Source organism: Ceratotherium simum, chromosome 3 (assembly GCF_057802395.1).
Source record: "Ceratotherium simum simum isolate JZ-2026a chromosome 3, ASM5780239v1, whole genome shotgun sequence".
NCBI classification, from domain to species: Eukaryota; Metazoa; Chordata; class Mammalia; order Perissodactyla; family Rhinocerotidae; genus Ceratotherium; species Ceratotherium simum.
In genome coordinates, this window is record NC_141902.1 from 27,774,268 (window position 1) to 27,793,720 (window position 19,453).

Sequence of the window (19,453 nt, forward strand, 5' to 3'; positions counted from 1 at the left end):
AACATGTTTTCATACCAAGTCCCCCTTTTTTGCCAAAACAGAAAATATCTTCCCACATATCGTCAGAGGTAGACGAGGTAGGATGACATTTCTGTTGATTTCAAAGAATCGGTTTGTATATTGTCAGGGCATATGGAGATATAGCTACTATTTTCTGGACTAATGGTTTTTCTTGAAACAAGTCAGTTTTCTTTTTGTTTTAACTTGTATGCCAAATAAAAGTAAGGACTTGCCTAATGATGAAATGGGACTTAATTAGTGGTTCCATGGTCTCTTCATTATTTCCCTATTGTATCTTGTCACTTTGGCTTTTCGTTGTAGGGGATTACAGCAAAACTAAAAAATGATCCCTAACCTTAAAAATCTTTTAGTCTCCTTTGAGCAGACAAACTAATAACAAAAGTAATAACAAACTAGAACTAAGTAAACAAACTAAAACAAAACAATAAGATTGGGGATGGTGGTGATAATGATTCTGAAAGGCAAGGAGGTTGGAATAATCATGATTTCTTCGTGTGCCTTCCGAACAGAATTAATATTTGTTGGAGAGTCATGAGAAATAAAATTGAAAATTGGAAGATATGTGGATAGGGCTAGGTTGTGGATGGCTTTGAACGTGGATTTAGACATGATGTAGGAATTCGTTATCAGAATGGCATGAAATGCAAAAAATATTAGTATCCCATTGGCATTCTGATAACGTTAGTCTTTATGCCCGTTAAAGAAACATTCGTTTTATTTGGTTTGCTACTTTTTAAATTATGCGTTATTATGGAAGTATATGGAACATACTCATACATTGGATTTGATAAGAAATCAGTACAGATTTTCATCTTAGAATTCCAGTATTCTAATCATTCATATTTTTATGTTATTAATATGTATATAAGAATTCCAATTAGATCAATCTCTGCTTTTGGAATGGAAGTAATAGCTTGATTTGGGAATGTTTCACAGAGGAGAAATATCTGAACTGAGTTGATCAATCATGCCAAGGGAGTTGGGTAAAGGAATCAAGTCAGCCAGTAAATGGTATGAGCAAAGACCTGATTGTGTACACTTGATGTGTTTGAGAAATACCACTTAGACTATAGTAGCTAGTCATCAAAAGACCAGAAGAATAAGACTGGAAAAATAGTTTGAATCTACATTGTAGAGGTCCTTGAATGCTGTATAAAGGTTGTGTGATTTGAGTCTCCTATATGCATCATCAAAATGGTTATTTCATTTGCCCTTAGAGATTTTTTCAGATTTTTATGTTTGAACACATATTTTGAAAACTGTAATGATTTTTGTACTTTGAAAATATTAAAATAGAAGACCTTACAGTTGAGAGAACAGGTTTGGGCATCTCTACTGCTGAAAACATGGTCACTGGTTGAGTGACTTGAAGGCACTGAAACCTAGTGAGTTTGTCTGAGGCACTTGTCCTTTACTCTTTCTGCACATAGGAATTTCTTGGCCACATTTAAAAAAACATTCATGCCCAGCTACACCTGTGGGGATTCTTATACAGCTGGTCTAAGTAGACGCTTGAGTACTGGTGTATTTTTTTTTAAAGCTTCCCAAGGAATTCGAATGTCCAGGCAGGGTTGAGAATCATTGATAACAAAGAACGAAGAAGTGATTTTATTTCCGTGATTCTTATCCTATTTCTTTGGTAGGGCTCCTTTTAGAATAATTCTAATACACTAATATTTTTGATATAATTTCTGGGGTATCATGGACTCTAGCATAAGAAACCCCCTGTTTTGAGTGTACAGAACATTGTAACAGTGTAGAAGTCTATCTTCATGAGTTAGTCCTCTAAGGTTTTACTTTTAGTTGTCTTGGTGAGACAGCGCAACTTGGACCATCCCTATCATCTTACTGTAAATACATTTGGAAAAAATTGTTTTAAGTGAGGAATTTCGAAAGGGTTAATTGAAAAAGAGATACAGCATGGGCCAGCCCCGTGGCTTAGCAGTTGGGTGCACGCGCTCCGCTGCTGGCGGCCCGGGTTCGGATCCCGGGCGCGCACTGATGCACCGCTTCTCCGGCCATGCTGAGGCCGCGTCCCACGTACAGCAACTAGAAGGATGTGAAACTATGATGTACAACTACCTACTGGGGCTTTGGGGGAAAATAAATAAATAAATAAAAATTATTAAAAAAAAATAATAGATACAGCAAGGAATAGTGACCAAATTTACATGTTTGCAGAAATATCTTCAAATTTCTTACCCCTGGTATTTGGTCCTAAAAATTGGTGGTAACACCACTGTTGGCTTCTTCAGTTTTTCAAGAGGCAAAAGAGTGCCTTTAGTTATTATCTGATATATTGTTGATATTATAGAATGTCAGTGAAAAGTTATATCTTTCCCCTTCCATTCTAATCTCAGCCAGTAGAAAAAGACTTCTGATGATTAATGGAGCAACCAGCTAGTAGCTGAAGGGTAGTACTAAAGTCTTTGGTGGGAAAATGAACATGTTTAGTCAAGAATGGAAAAACTACTCGGGAAAATGGTACTGGTTTCCTCTCAGAAGTCATTCTGAAGATACTTTATTCACAAGGTTAAGATTTTTGTTATTATCCTAGTTAGTAACATAGTGATCCTAAAGGAGCTATGTTGGATTCTCTGTTAAAAGAAGATGGGAAGTTGGCTCTGAGATTTGCTGAAAGTTCTGAGTCTTCCTGTGGAAATGGGGGTTAAATCAGTGTCTGCTTAGTCACTTCAGTCATAACCCTTAAGAACATGAAAGTCACATAAATGATTCAGGACATAAATTTGGTGTTTCTTTAGATCGTTTCTCTATTATCCAGCTTTCTGGGATCTTGAGTCCTACTACCTGTTGTGTATTATGGTAGGGAGGCAACTGATATGGAGCAGAGAAAAGAATGATTTAGGAATCCAAAGACTTGTTACTTAGCAAAGAAGGTTATGACCAAAGTCATATGTGTAATCTCAGTTTTCTGAGATGGAGGTGATAATACCTAGTAGTAGAGTTGCCATGAATATTTTGGGATCATTTATAATATAATTTCTTAGTTTTTATGTTTCCTGTTTATTATTAAAATCTCCAAAGATTCCTTTTTTCTTAAAAGTCCATCTTTATTAATATGCTCTTCAATTATTTATTTATTTATTTATTGTGAGAAAGATTAGCCCTGAGCTAACATCTGTCGCCAATCTTTCTCTTTTTGCTGAGAAAGACTGGCCCTGGGCTATCACCCGTGCCCATCTTCCTCCACTTTATATGCTGCCACAGCATGGCGTGACAAGCTGTGCGTCGGTGTGCACCTGGGATCTGAACCCGGGGCTGCCACAGCAGAGCGCATGCACTTAACCGCTACACCTCTGGGCCGGGCCCTCCAAAGATTTCTTATATGCTAAAGTTACGGAAAATTACACTTCTGGATTAATATTATATTAGCCCTGTTAACACTGACATACATTATTACTGTATATGAATCCTTCATAAAGGTGTTATGCACTTTAATCATCATTAGCCTGACTTTTGAAAGAAATTTAAAGATTGTCGTCATTTGGTGTTTTGTAAGGAGAAACATAGGAAATAGGTGATGAACAGTATTTTGTTATTGTTAGAATTAGGGTGAGTTGTATTTTTGTTTGGGTTTTCATGGATGTGTTAGTAATCAAATCTCAAAGAGCGTAAATACTTTACCTTTAAAATTAGAGGATAATCATGCCATAAAAACTTAAATGAGCCACTTATATTTTAATATGCTGTCTTCTGAGAAGGAGACTGCAGAGGATTGGATTTTGTAGGCTTAATGCTGCCACCTGCACTACAGTAAGGTTAATGTTTTTCATTGGGCAGGGGGTGGGGGAAAAAAGTTCAGAACTGTTACCTGTGATCATTAAAGATTGCCTTAGTTTGGAAGCAGTTTTAGTGCAAGTTTTTGCTGTTGCCATCTTGTTCTTGTAGAATTTTAGATTCTGAGTATTTAAATAGGACTACCAGGAATAGTGCTATTCCTCCAAAGTTAACTAAATATATTTGTTAATATTGTAGTATTCTCTATTTCAGTGGTTAGATTTTACATTTTAATGATGAAAAATCCAAATGATTATTAGGTTTTTTCCTTACCTTTTTCATAAATTAGGCCTGTCTTTTTATTGGTTCTTAAGGCCATTCCTAATGTTGTAGGTGTTGGAAGTTCTTAGATGAGTTTAACATAAATTTCCAGTGTCTGTGAAACTACTATTTTAGATAGATTTATTAATATCTAACATCAGATACACTGTCAACTTTGTTTTGAATAATGCTATAAACTCTCATATGTAGGTTATAATTACCCAAAGATTCATTAAGCAACACATATTTTTTTTCCCTAGTAGGAATATAAGCCCAGAAGCAGCTTTTTGTTTTAGGATGACTATTCATGGTGGGGGCAGTGTGTAAAAACTAGGGGAGTTGCATAAGTCATCCATGTGTGCAAAACACATTATTTGTTGATGTTGAAAGTCTGATAACCTGTAAGCTCCTGACAAAGATCTAGTTTCAGTTGTGTCCTGTTGAGAAGTTGCTTCTAGGAAAATTGTTGCTGGAGCAGTTCTTGCTGGAGGACTTCTTGTGTGAGCAGTTTCTTTGAAATACTTTGTAGTGATTTTTTTTTTCTTCTTAAATTAATTGCTCTAATTTATTAAAATCTGTTTCTACATTGATTTTAAGTAATTCACTTTTGAAATTGTTGATCATTAGAAGGTAGCATGTGCTGTCATGCCAAAAGTGTTGTAATAAAAATAGCACATTGTTGGAGATAACACAGGCCTTAAAGCTATAATTTTTGAGGAATCTTTCAGGCAAGAAGATGGGAATACATATACTAAAAGTAGATCTGAAAGTTCTTAGGTAGGCTTACATATACGTGGAATTCATGTTTGTCACAGCTAACCTGGCATTATTATAATCAGACTTGATTTATAAGAGTTTTCTGATTTGCACCACAGATATTTACAGTATTTTCTTAAGTATAAAACCATATCCATTTTCAGAAAAAGCTTTCAGATAGACTTTCTGTAGATTGAATCAATTGTAGTCCCACTTTCTTTTTCTTACAAGAAAATGCTCTGGAATTACGTAGTGGTGATGGTTGCAGTAGTTTGTGATATACTAAAAATTACTGAGTTGTACACATTCAAAGGTTTATTTTATAGTATGTAAATCATATCTCAATTTAAATAAAAGAAACATGACTCAGTTACGGACAACCAAGTAATTCTTTCTCAGTCATTCTATAGAGAACTTGGGAACACAGGAAACATCAAGTGCTTAGTAGTCTGGTTTGATAATAGGCTATAGTATGATAGTGGAGACATGGTAAACACCTGGTAAGCAAAAGATGTGGCTCAAAATGACCCTGGTTTTAGTTCCGTGGTCTTTGAGGACTTGATAATAAATAACTTATCACACGTTGCATATGGTACATGAATAATTAAGCAAAGTGTATGAGTGGACTGTAAAAATTCTTTCACTGGAGATTTTTCAGAGTGCTGTTACTATTCCGTATCTAAATATATGTGTACCATGAATAGAGGAATGAGTTAACATCAACTTACAGATTAAATACAACACATATATGATAAGCACTATATTATACAGTGAGGAAAGTGCTGTGAAATTAATAGAGGTTGCTATATGTCCTGCGTTGAACAGGATTGTCTCATAGAAAGAGGAATTGTGTTGCCCTTTGGGGCTATAAGCTCTCCTGTAAGATTTAAAGAGCCCCAAGTAGTTTCACCCAGGGGTATATTTGAACTTGACTTTGATATTAAGTATGAGGTTTTTAGGCAGATAGGGTATAGCTCTAATAAAGATACAGAGTTGTTAATATCCCTGGTGTATGTGGGGAAGCAGCCACCTGTAATTGGAAAAAATGTTGGTTGTAAAAGGCTTTGTATGGCACATTAGGGAGTTGTGTCCGGTAGGCAGAGATATTTTAGAAATAGCCCCATGGTTAGAAAAGAGAAACTGGAGGGAAAAAGACATGAGTTAAGTAGTTAACATTGGAATGGAGAGACGGTAGAGAAATTTCTGAGGTAGAATGGTCTTGGGGTGGTTTGTTGGGTTAAAGTTACAAGAGTAGATGTTTTGTAGGGAAAGACTAGTCAAGTATATCTGAGATTTTATCTTTTATGACTAGGATAATGCCATTAAAGGTTACATGGAGGGAGATTGGAGGGTTTTAGTTGTTAGAATTTTGGGAAACAAGCAGTTTTGTTGTTGATGCTTACCCTACAGATATTTTCCAGGAAGGTATCCTGGTAGACAGTGGAGAAAAGTAGTTGAGGTGAAATACAGTGTTGGGGAGTCTCCATTGAAATGTAAGATAAGTGAGAGGCTAACCATCATATTCCTTAAACTAATATTTTGAGTCCTTATTTTGTTCCTGGCACACAAAGTTTTAGGTTTTGGATTAACAAATCAAAAAACATAGAATATGGATTGAAGAACCCAGCCCCCTCCACCCCTCCCACCATCCCATTGGGTTAGAGGAACTGTCATCTTGCCTCCCTCCTTTTCCATTTTTCTGATATTCCTGAGCAACACTGGACATGACACATGAGCGTTGTATATGTGTTTAAAAGGAAAGTACATGAAATATTTAGATTTTCAAGTTTTGGAGAATTGAGTGAGACCATCTGCTTGGAAAGGCATGTGATTGAGAGAGCTAGAGGGTTCTTGGCTACTTGGAAAAGTTAAGAGATGCCACTTTAGTTGTCATTTTATGCGTAAGGTGAAGTTTTGCATTTGCTCAGAGCTCCTCTGTTGGTTGTATCTTTCTTCTGGGAATCTGATCATGTTATAGTTGCCAGGAAGATTTTAGATGAGGGCATAGATTAGTACTTTCAAGATAAGCCAGATGTCATTGGACTTAAATTTTTGACAGCAATATATTCTTTATTTTACTTAGCATTCATTTGGGGCTGCTGTCTTATTTTTGTTGTGTCCTGGACTCCTGTTGAGTTAGGTGCGAGACATTTCTTTGAAAGGGAATCACTTGAGTCTGGATCAGAAAACTTGGTATATTGCTCTGAGTTAAGTGGTGTTCTGGTTATATTATTACCTAATCCAAAGGTAGCCTGTGCTGTTTTAGGAATCTACTTCAGGACATTCTTCATCCAGGTAGACTTCGTCAAGGTCCTTGTTAATTTTTTTTTTTTTGGTGAGAAAGATTGGCCCTGACATAACATCCATGCCCATCTTCCTCTATTTTGCATGTGGGACGCTGCCACAGCATGGGTCGATGAGCAGTGTGTCAGTCCACGCCTGGGATTTGAACCTGCGAACCCCGGGCCTCTGAAACAGAGCGTGCAAATCCACCACTACGCCACTGGGCTGGCCCTTTTTTTTCCTTTTTTAAAACTTAGCTTTATTGAGATGTATTTCACATACTGTAAAATTCATTTTAAAGTGTATAGTTCAATTTAGTGTATTCAGAGTTGTACAGCCGTGACTATAATCTAATTTTAGAATATCCCATCACACCAAAAATAGACACCTTACTTATTAGCTATCATTCTTTATTTTTCCTCTGTCCCCAGGCCTAGCAACCATTAATCCACTTTCTATCTATAGATTTGCCTGTTCTGGACATTTCATATCAATGGAATCATACAGTATGTTGGTTTTTTGTGACTGATTTCTTTCACTTAGAATATTTCACAGTTCATCCATGTTGTACCATGTATTTTACCTCCTTTCTTTCTATTGTTGAATTATATTCCGTTGTATGGATGGTACCACATTTTGTTTATCCATTCATCAGTTTGAGATGTTTCCACATTTTGAATAATGCTGCTGTAAACATTTGCATATACGTTTTTGCATGGGCATATGTTTTCATTTTTCTTGGCTGTGTACCTAGGAATAGAATACTGAGTCTTATGATAATTCTAAGTTTAATCTTTTGAGGAACTGCCATGCTATCTTCCCAAGTGGCTGTACCGTTTCACATTCCCATCAGCCATGTATAAGGATTCCAATTTCTTTTTCCACACCCTTACCAACATTTGTTTTATTATGTCTTTGTTATTTAAGCCATTCTATTTCGAGGGTAAGTAATGTTATCCCATTGTGGTTTTGATTTGCATTTTCTTAAAAACTAATGATGCTGAGTATTCATGTGCTTATATTGCTATTTGTTTATCTTTGGAGAAATGTATTCAGAATCTTTCCCCATCTTTATATTGGGTTGCTTTTTTTTTTTTTTTTGTGAGGAAGATCTGCCCTGAGCAGATCTGCCAGTCCTCCTCTTTTTGCTGAGGAAGACTGGCCCTGGGCTAGCATCCATGCCCATCTTCCTCCACTTTATATGGGACGCCTGCCACAGCATGGCTTGACAAGTGGTGCTTCTGTGTGCGCCTAGGATCCGAACCGGTGAACCCTGGGCCGCCGCAGCGGAGCGCGCACATAACCGCTTGCGCTACCAAGCCGACCCCGTATATTGGGTTGCTCTTTGTTACTGAGTTGTAAGGCTTCTTCATATATTCTGGATGTAATATCTGATATTGACATTTTTCATCTTTGTTACTGTTTGCAGTTTTTTGTAGCTTCACCATTCTGCTTTATGATTATAGGAGATGTGTAACTATCAACTTATACTAAGGACATTTAGCTGGTTTGTAAGGATTATGGTTTCGTTATAGAACTGAAAAAATTGCAGAATTTTAGGCTCTCTTTGGACATTATATATAGGCAGTAGGTAAATGTCTCTGGAAGCAACAAACTAGAACAGTGCTTTTCAGTAGAACTTTCTGTGATGATATAAATATTCTTTCTATAACTGTACTGCTGGTGTGGTAGACATTAGCCAGATATTGCTGTTTAGCACTTGAAATGTGGCTGGTAGGACTAAGGAAGTGAATTTTCAATTTAATTTAAATAGCCATATGTGGCTAGTCGTTATTCAGTTGGACAGCGCAGGTGTAGAATGCTGCACAGTAAGTCTTACTGGGTCGAATGAATTTTGAGTAGTGTTTAGTATGATAATTGTAATGACTAAAGACTGTTCTTTAGGCAGGAAATTAGAACCCATACTGCAGTTTTGGAACAAAGCTGACAAGGAGTATTCAAAGAATATCCAGGACACTAATGTTATTTTTCGAGGAAAGAAGGAGAAGATACCCTTTTGATAAACAGGATAAGATTACACTTTGATACCTTTTAAGAACTGTAATCTAGGAACAAGAAACAAAGTCCACCAAATAGAAGTAGACTTGTTCAGGCAGATAAACTTTTTTCCAGGACCTTTTTTAGCTTACAGTGATAAATGTGTTATTACTGTGAGATCAGTGGAGTTCAGCAAGGGGAACAGATTAATAAGGTACAAAAAATAAGATAGGATAAACTCATGGAAATTTGTGTTTGTGATTTCCTTAAAGCAAGCATGACATGACAGTCTCAAATCACATCCATTATAGGCACAAGATACGATTCTTATTTTGTAATAAATAGCTTGAAAAAGGATTAAATTTTGTGGTAGATTATTATATTCAACTTTTGTCTTATATTCTTAGGGAAAAGCTCTAATAGTCTTTATAAAGCTAACAAAAAAGACAGACCTGTCCTCCTGGCTTTCCAACCAAAAGGATAGGTTTGGTTTGTTATTGCTGATAATGTGATTTGTGGTAAATTCTTTCCTAGAGGCCAGTTTAGGAAAGGCACTTATTTTCTCAACAGATACTTGTCAAGATGGTACTACGAGGCATTGTTGTGTGCAGCAGGGGTACTATAGTGGAAAATACATGACCTCAGGGAAGATGGATGGGTTGAATACATCATATAGAGCATGTTAAGGCATTGTATATGTTTAATTTTTCCTTTGAATGACGTGGGAAGCCATTGGAGAGTTTTGAGCAGAGGAGTAAAAAGATCTTATTTATATTTTAACAAGATTTCTCTGAGAATAGATAATAAGTGACCCTTGGAATTATGTAGGCAAGCAGTCATTTGCGGAAGGATCAGGGCAGTGGCAAATGGGAGTGATGAGAAGTAGTTGAATTTTGAAGTTAATGCAGACAGATTTGCTTTTACAGATCAATGTGAGGGCTGAGAGAGGAATCAAAGACGTCACCCAAGTTTTGTCCTGGACAACTAGAGACTTGGAATTTACAGAAAGAGTGGTGGGGAAGACCATAGGAGGAACTAGGGTGAGGGGTAACTATTCACAGATCAGTGTGGAGATGTTAATTTAAGCTCCTTATTAGACATCCGCTTTGAGAGATGTTAAGACAGTTGTTTACATGGGGCTACAGCGGTCTTCTGCTTATAGGTCAGTAAAACCATGATGCTGGATGAGTGGAGATAGAAAATAGAGATCCCTGGAGAACTGCAACTTCTAAAGACTGGGCTGTTGAGGAATGAGCAAAGGTGATTGAGAATGCCACAAAGAAAAAAATTGGAGAGAAATCAGAATCATGAAGTGTCCTGGAAGCTGTATGAATATGTATCCAAAGACTAGAGGGATGAACTGACAAATGTTATTGGTAGTTCAAGTAATAGGATTTAGAAATGTCCGTTTGATTTAGCAAGTGGAGATCACTGGTGACTTTGACAAGGGTAGGTTTTGATAATGGTAGGGGCAGAAACTTTACAAGGAGATTCAAGAAAGAGTGGAAAGATAGAAATTGGAGATAGCATAGAAAACCTTCTTTTTTTTTTTTTTTGTGAGGAAGATCAGCCCAGAGCTAACATCCGTGCTAATCCTCCTCCTTTTGCTGAGGAAGACCAGCTCTGAGCTAACATCCCCGCCCCCACCCCCAAAGCCCCAGTAGATAGTTGTATGTCATAGTTGCACATCCTTCTAGTTGCTGTATGTGGGACGCGGCCTCAGCATGGCCAGAGAAGCGGTGCATCGGTGCACGCCCGGGATCCTAACCCGGGCCGCCAGTAGCGGAGTGTGCCCGCTTAACCGCTAAGCCACGGGGCCGGCCCCTAGAAAAGCTTTTTATATTCAGTAGAATTTACTCTTTCTGTGTAGTTTTGACATGCATAGCCATGTATCTACCAGTACAATCAAGATAGGTCCAGACCTCCCAAAAATTCACCATGAATTTCTTTGTAGTCAAATCCTCCCTCCACCTGTTTCCTGGCAACCACAAATGTTTTCTCAGACAACTCCTTAAAAGAAATTTTATTAAGTGGAAGGAGAGAAGTGTACTCTTCCGACCTGGCTTGGTAAATGAGAATAGAGGAATGAATGGGCTTGTGTGTTTTTAACATATGGTCTATAAACAATATTCTTCATAATACTGTTATATAATTTCAGCTTTTTTAAAAACAGAAATTGGACCACACCAACAGTTTAAGACATTATCTTGAGAAAAGATCCAAAATGACATTTAGGAGTATGTGTGTTGAGAACATCATGACAAATGAGTAATGTTATAATTCTTTTGAGATTGAGGAGTCTAGAAAAGATTATCACCTGGATGGAAAGCTTTATAAACAGAAGCAATGCCAAGGATTAAAAATTTTTTTTTCTTAACATAGTCTTGGGTCTAGTCTTGCTTCTGAGAGAATTGATCTAAGACTCAAAGTAACCTGCATAGTATTGCCCAGATTATTTTTCATTTAGAATGTTTTCAGGTGAATTTTCAAATTGTCTTCCCATGAAACGTCTAGTTTTGTGTTAACCTAGCTTCCCAATGAATCCATCAATACAAGTCACTATATTTTCTTAATTTTAAGGTGCAGCCTTTTCATACTTTAAAATTTGTAAATTAGGGTACATCTTAATATGAGTATGTACATTTAATATTTTTTTCCTGTCTTGCAGAGGTGTTGTAAATAAGTCAGTAATGCAATTTTCAATCAAGTGTATCTTGGAATTTGTAAAAAATACCCCTAAATACTGATATCAGCAATTTTTTCTGAAAGAAGATTGCAAAACCATTGGTTCTACATATATAGGGTCTATTGATTCCTGCTCTTCGTAAGTAGGAATGCATGTGGTGTGGTGTTCCTCAACCTCAATCTTTGTTCTTTAGGCAAGGTTCTTAACCACAGAAATGATAATAAGCTGTGTTTCTTCTTTTTTTTGTAGTTAACAAAATTCTTTTTTCTTTAAAATTTAATAGTTGAGTGCCACTATATATTGAATGATCCTGTACAGCATACTGGTTTATCATTTAGTCCCTTTATCATTTAGGTGAGAACTGTTGGCAGTTTTTAATTTCGACTTTCATACAGATAATCTGATCTTTAATGGACAGCCATTGGATAAAGCTAACATGAAGAAAGTTAAGGAACATAAAGTGCAACTATGCAAATTTATCTTGGTAATCGGCACTCCATCCGTAAACTGTATTAGCAAAACAAGTGAAAGTTAACAGTTGTATCCAGTTTGGCTTCTCCCAGACTCACCAGGGCAACGTTTTTGTGGAGGGGTGACTACAAATAGCATTTAGAAGTGGTCTCTTTATGTAGAACGTAAACACAAATTATGATACTTCAGCTAGTTGACTTATTTTTAGGCACAAAAGTAAGAATTCCAAGTACATCATGAAAACAGGTTTTGGGGGTTAAGTTTTTGAGATGACGTAGTTTCGTTTTAACTTAAACCTGAATTAAACATGTTACACAGTCATTTTTAGCACATTTTTTCTTTTTTTTTAGTTTTTTTTATTTATATTATTATTTTTTCCCCCCAAAGCCCCAGTAGATAGTTGTATGGTCATAGCTGCACATCCTTCTAGTTGCTGTATGTGGGACGCGGCCTCAGCATAGCTGGAGAATCAGTGTGTCAGTGCGCGCCCAGGATCTGAACCCGGGCCGCCAGCAGCGGAGCTCGTGCACTTAATCGTTAAGCCACGGGGCCGGCCCGAGCACATTTTTTCTTAGATAATGAAAGCAAAGTCAGTAGCCTACTCACTTACATAAAATAAAGCTTTGAGAGTTAAAGCAATAAATACACTTAAATTACATTAGGGTGAACTTGAAAATTTTTTGGTTTTTAGTATGTTTATATGTTAAAATGAATTCTGTACCATAATCTTTAATACTACATTTAAAATAATTTCATTGTGTTAATTACCACATTAAAAAAGGGTAACAAGGGGTCAACCCACTGGCTTAGCGGTTAAGTTCCCGTGCTCCGCTTTAGGGGCTCAGGGTTCTCCGGCTTGGATCCCAGGCTCGGACCAACACACCACTTGTCAAGCCATGCTGTGCTGGTGTCCCATGTAAAGTAGAGGAAGATGGGCACGGAAGTTAGCCCAGGGCCAGTCTTCCTCAGCAAAAAGAGGAGGATTGGCGACGGATTTTAGCTCAGGGCTAATCTTCCTTTAAAAAAAAAAAGGATAACAAGATGTAAAAACTACTGAGGGGTTATACTATATCTACAGTCCAGTGAAAAAGTTATGGTAATTTTTTAAAAGACTGGAAAATAGTTGTCTAAATCATTCAAATATTCTTTCACAGAGGATTTTATGAAGAGTGGGAAACAAATATCCATAAATACATTTCATAATGTTCAAAGATACCAGTTATTGAAAGCCTTGATTCTTAAACAGTTTTATCTGTATAGAGTCCTGGTGGCTACACAGTTTGAGGCAGGTATCTATCATCAATTGGGAGTTCATTTAACTAGTAATTACTGGAGCTAGAATGGAAAAATCCTGCTCTTTTGGTTCTTAAACTCCATACATAAATTTTGCAGTTCTCACATTGTTTTCCATGGTTTCCTCTAGGTTATATCCCACAGATATGTTTTACTGATATTTACTCATTGAGATCTTCATCTTTACTGTCTTAAAATGTTTCCTTTTGAATCTTACTGTGAATTTGCACATATTTTTCTGTGTACCTCTCTAAATATAAAGCATGTTTCTCAGAAATGAGCACATACTATTCTACATTTGGTCCTGATCAGCTCAAATAGAGTAGACTATTCCTCATTTTTTGTGTCAGTGGTTTTTAACTTTGTGAATAGGTACATTCACAGAATTTTAACAGACAATTTCAGGGATTCTCAGACATTCTAATGCCCAAACATAGTAGCCTGTAAAACCAGTCCCTTTTCTAGGAAAATCAAAGGCACCAGGAAGAAACTTCATCCTGAAAATTTTCCATTGTAGATAAAAACTACTGAAGCAGAAGAAAATGCCTCCTGACACTAAGAGAGGAAACAGTGATGGTACATTAAATGAATATATTCAGGAGAATATAAATTTTTACTACGTTAATTCTAGTTGTTTCTACTTTGGTAGTGATTGAAATGTATTATTATTAATCATGGTCTTTTTGGGGTTTTTTTTTTTGGTGAGGAAGAGCAACCCTGAGCTAACATCTATGCTAATCCTCCTGTTTTTGCTGAGGAAGACCTGCTCTGAGCTAACATCTATTGCCAGTCTTCCTCTTTTTTTTCCCCCAAAGCTGCAGTAGATAGTTGTATGTCATAGTTGCACATCCTTCTAGTTGCTGTATGTGGGACGCGGCCTCAGCATGGCCGGAGAAGCCGTGCATCGGTGCACGCCCGGGATCCGAACCCGGGCCGCCAGTAGTGGAGTGCGCGCACTTAACCGCTAAACCACGGGGCTCGCCCTAATCAGGGGTTCTGAGACCCAAAGAAGATCACTGTGTGTTACATTGAGTCGTTTGAGGCTTTCCTTGGAAAAACCTGTATATTTAATAAATGCCTTGTAATGCTTCTGTTTTAGCTTGGAGATTAAGATAGAGATTCCTTGTCTTATCTGTTCAGATAATTAGCTAGCTAATGTGTGTCCAGAAATGTTTTCATATCTTTAAAATGGTGTTCTTAATTACCTTTTATTCTGAGTAGATTTTATATCAACATGGAGTGTCCAGATTTCTGATTCAGGGTGCGGTCATAATTCTTTTAATGACTTGGGCTTTCTCAGTAGGGGATCAGCAGCTGTTGTTGCCCCAGGTGATTTACTGTATAGCTTTCCCGTGGGGAAAATGGTTATTTAATTTGTAGCTGTTTCTTGAAGCTGCTCTGTTATCCCTTTGACCTTAAGGGTTATTACAGTAGGTATGGTTTTCTCTTCGTGTTTTCTCCTCCTTATGATTTCGCAGTCATCACTTCAACATTTTTCAAGGCAAGGTCTATTTAAACTTCCCTTAGAGGAATCTTTGAGAGTTTTTTCAAGAGTCCATTTTTGCTTGAGCAGCAGCAAAGTTCTGTGGCACTAAAAGCACTTCAGCATTGCCGGTTGACCTTTTGAAATACATTCTTCTTCCAAGAATTACAGCATTTGACTCCCATTTGTGTCCTTGGGATCATTACATAGATAGATTTAAAACAAACTGCATTTCTTGTCTCATTTTCATTATGGCGACCATCTTACCTGGGTCAGATGAAATAGTATGGTTCAAAAGGAAATTCCAGTGCCATGAAATATAGAAGCTCATTGGTTTAGAGACTGGTACAAGTGAGAGTGAGTGAGTTGGCAGGTAGGTTAGATCTCTCAGTCCAGCAGGGCTGAGGCATGAGCTATTTCATGCCCAAAGATATGGATAACTCACTTTTGTGTACCTCCAGAAATTGTTTCAAAAGTATCATTATCTTGCATGAAGGAGAATAGTTTCTGAATCATTATACTTTCGAAAATATTGGGCCAAAAGATGAAAGGCTTTATGTAAAAATGCAAGATAGTAGTGATAATAAAAAGTTACTAAGTATCTTTGTTCACATTGATTTCCATAAATAGATTAAAACTCACTAAGTAATAGTTCAGTTAGTACTTGTCAACTGAGAAGAAACCTCTGTAGAAACGCTAAGGCCTTCCTGCTTTCTGAATCATAAATTTTCTTCTTTCCTGGGCCTCAAACTTTTGAAAGTATTCCTTATTGAAGCTTAAAACAAAACATAATGTGAGTGCTTTTGTAACTTTTACTACATCATTGATTCTTTGGTACATGGCAAATCAGTAACTACTGTGCTTGAAGGAGGAGAGTGTTAGTGGTCAATGACTAAAAGCTGCTTAAGTGAAGATTAGGAAATCATTCCCTCACTTGTCTGGCAGTGTGCATTTCCTCTTTGTTAATTTAGGAAAATGTTCCTGTCATAGTCACTCCTAGGCAAAGATAAAATATTACCTTGTTAGAATAGGATGGAAACATTTTAGATTAAGTTGGGTTAAGCAAAAGAGAGTTATCTATGAGAGCCTAAAATCAATGTTTTCGCTACCCAAGAAACTATGGGATTGGAGACTATGTTATAAATTCAGAGAAGACTAGCTACTAATTAATGAGATATATAAGAGGGAGTCATCATATTGTATATGAATTATAAAATTTCAAAGCTGTTTAATACGTGACATTTGTTCCATTAAAGCCTTTGAAGTTAGGCAGAGCAGCAGTTGGTAGGTTGTTTTTTATAGAAGAATACCTGGGCCTCGGTGTTAAATTAGTTGCTAAAAAGGTGCTGAACTGGAATTATGAGATTTTTTGTCCCTTCTGGTGTGTCTTACCTACTTATGCTGCTATAGGGTCTTGTAAAAATAACAACATGGAAGAATGTAGACAGTTTTCTAGAACCGATGTCCATGTAGAAGTTTTTTGTTGTGTTTTGAATTTTCTCTTTACAAACGTAAGAGTCAATACCAAGCTATTATTTTGGTGTATCTTTAGCAATCACTGGGATACTTATCCAATGGAAGCAGCAGTTGAACAACCAGTGATTTTTGGGAGCTAAATGTGTGCTGGGCAATGGATTTAGTTAGGCACTAGTGAATGATGAACAAGATAGACAATATTCTCTGCCCTGTTGGAGCTTTGAGTGGAGCTTATGCTTAAGTGTTGTTAGAATTGCTAGTGGTGTTTTACACCCAGCTAACACATAAGACATGGCTGTTTTTATAGGGCAACAGTGGTTAACACTGGCAATTTTATCTGGTTCAACCTAATATTGCTAACTAGTAGTGATTTTTATCTTTCTGTGGGTGAAAATTTCAGGAATTTAGCTAACAATAAATATCTCTTTGCAAACTTAATTGCAGTCCCTTTCTGTGGGTACTTTATTTGGCTTTATATGAATTGTTGATTGTAGCATATATATGAAAAGAATAAGATCAAGATATAAAGGCCATTCATTTTAAAAAGTAGTGCTCTATTAATACTGCCATAGTTATGAAGGAACCTTTTGTGTCTGGTGCGGAAGGCCAGCCAACCATGTCTTTGGATATGTGTGTATCTGTAGTATTTTCTTCAAGAAAGATAACTGCAGTATTAAAAAATACCAAAGAATGAAGGTTTTCACTGACCTTTTGGATGAAATTAACTTAGCAAAAAGTGACTAATTGAGAGACAGTGAACATTAATTTATTATTTTATAAGGTCACTGTTGTTTGGATCTTGCTGACTTAATTTTGGTTGTGAAGGCATTCTCTTTTCCTTTATCCGATAGGATGTACAGTTACCCAGCACGTGTTCCTCCTCCTCCTCCCATTGCTCGGGCTGTAGTGCCCTCGAAACGCCAGCGTGTATCAGGAAACACCTCACGAAGGGGCAAAAGTGGCTTCAATTCTAAGAGTGGACAGCGAGGATCTTCTTCCAAGTCTGGAAAGTGTATGTATTATTGCAGCTTTGTGATTCTGATATTTCTTGTGTGTTGAAAGAGAGAAATTAATGTAGTTAATAATTATCAGTTTTGGTACAAATGGCTTTGCATAATCAAAATAATGGAAAAGGAGAAGATAGTGATTAAGGGGCCAACTCTTGACTGCCTTCTATCCCTAAGACTTTGGTCATTTGAAAAAAGTCATTAGACTTTAGGGAGTTGAGGCACCTTGTTAAATTCATGAAATAATTCAAGTCAGCAAAGCAGTACAGAAAGTGCTTAAAAATAGAATTGAGGTCTTTACAAAAGTCAGAGTGCTACTACTAAGGGAGTAGGCACATTAGGTTCAGTTTTTAGCTACTAACTAAAAAATCAAAGATCCTCATTACTGGGACAGTCTGGTACTGGCTCCATTTCTCCCTAAAGATATTGGCTACTGGTGTATAGTCTAGTGGGAATGTGTTCGGTAACTGGTAGCTTCTGGTACATTTGATTCTGACCTGGGTTTTGTTTGTATTAAAGTGAAAGGAGATGACCTTCAGGCCATTAAGAAGGAGTTGACCCAAATCAAACAAAAGGTGGATACTCTACTGGAAAGCCTGGAAAAAATTGAAAAGGAGCAGAGCAAACAAGCAGGTAAATGGTGCTGCTGCTTGTTGGGTGTAAAGTTGGGTTAGTTACCTAAGATAGTTGAAAGTATATGTTGGAATAGTGGGATATAAGGCAATTGATTATGAAACTTGGGGAGTTTGAATTGGGAAGGGCATTTGTGTGGGAGGATTTAGACTTGTGCTGCAGTTCTATGATCATTAGTGGGGATTGTCTACGTCCTGTGGACATTACTTGCCCCTAGACAGACTTGTCCTTCTCATCCCCAGTAGAGATGAAGAATGATAAGTCAGAAGAGGAGCAGAGCAGCAGCTCCCTGAAGAAAGATGAGACTAATGTGAAGATGGAGTCTGAGGGGGGTGCAGATGACTCTGCTGAGGAGGGGGACCTACTGGATGATGATGATAATGAAGATCGGGGGGATGACCAGGTGAAAACCACGGGAAAGGAAAGAAAGAGGTGGTGGAGGGGGGATCAGGGACACATGGAGTGCCTCTAACTCCATCCTATTTGTGTCTGTTTCTCACAGCTGGAGTTGATCAAGGATGATGAAAAAGAGGCTGAGGAAGGAGAGGATGACAGAGACAGCGCCAATGGCGAGGATGACTCTTAAGCACATAGTGGGGTTTAGAAATCTTATCCCATTATTTCTTTACCTAGGCGCTTGTCTAAGATCAAAATTTTCACCAGATCCTCTCCCCTAGTATCTTCAGCACATGCTCACTGTTCTCCCCATCCTTGTCCTTCCCATGTTCATTAATTCATATTGCCCTGCGCCTAGTCCCATTTTCACTTCCTTTGACGCTCCTAGTAGTTATGTTAAGTCTTACCCTGTAATTTTTGCTTTTAATTTTGATACCTCTTTATGACTTAACAATAAAAAGGATGTATGGTTTTTATCAACTGTCTCCAAAATAATCTCTTGTTATGCAGGGAGTACAGTTCTTTCCATTCATACATGAGTTCAGTAGTTGCTTCCCTAACTGCAAAGGCAATCTCATTAGTTGAGTAGCACCATGAGAGCAGCTTTGAGTTAGAGGTATGTGTGTTATACCCCACATAAGAGTGCTATGTGGTGGCTCTTCAACACAAATGTAACAATGTATTTTTGTGAATGAGAGTTGGCATGTCAAATGCATCCTCTAGAAAAATAATTAGTGTAATAGTCTTAAGATTTGTTTTCTAAAGTTGATACTGTGGGTTATTTTTGTGAACAGCCTGATGTTTGGGACCTTTTTTTCTCAAAATAAACAAGTCCTTATTAAACCAGGAATTTGGAGAAAAAAAAACCCTGGTTTTTTATTTTTGTATTTT

The 19,453-nt window shown here is 37.2% G+C and overlaps 1 protein-coding gene across 10 annotated transcripts in view; it reads left to right on the top strand.

Annotated features, from left to right (window-relative positions):
- The window catches only part of HNRNPC (heterogeneous nuclear ribonucleoprotein C), a 55,054-nt gene extending 36,016 nt beyond the window's left edge, over nucleotides 1-19,038 (top strand). For 8 of the 10 annotated variants that reach the window (XM_087424141.1, XM_087424146.1, XM_004421278.3 and 5 more), the window contains 4 exons: nucleotides 17,378-17,538; nucleotides 18,053-18,166; nucleotides 18,409-18,569; nucleotides 18,669-19,038. In XM_087424141.1, the coding sequence (XP_087280267.1) occupies nucleotides 17,378-17,538; nucleotides 18,053-18,166; nucleotides 18,409-18,569; nucleotides 18,669-18,752 (520 nt within the window). In that variant the 3' untranslated portion in view covers nucleotides 18,753-19,038. The remainder of the gene's footprint in view (nucleotides 1-17,377; nucleotides 17,539-18,052; nucleotides 18,167-18,408; nucleotides 18,570-18,668) is intronic. The other 2 variants (XM_087424176.1, XM_087424187.1) reach the window with 1 other exon arrangement.
- Nucleotides 19,039-19,453: the final 415 nt, after the last annotated feature.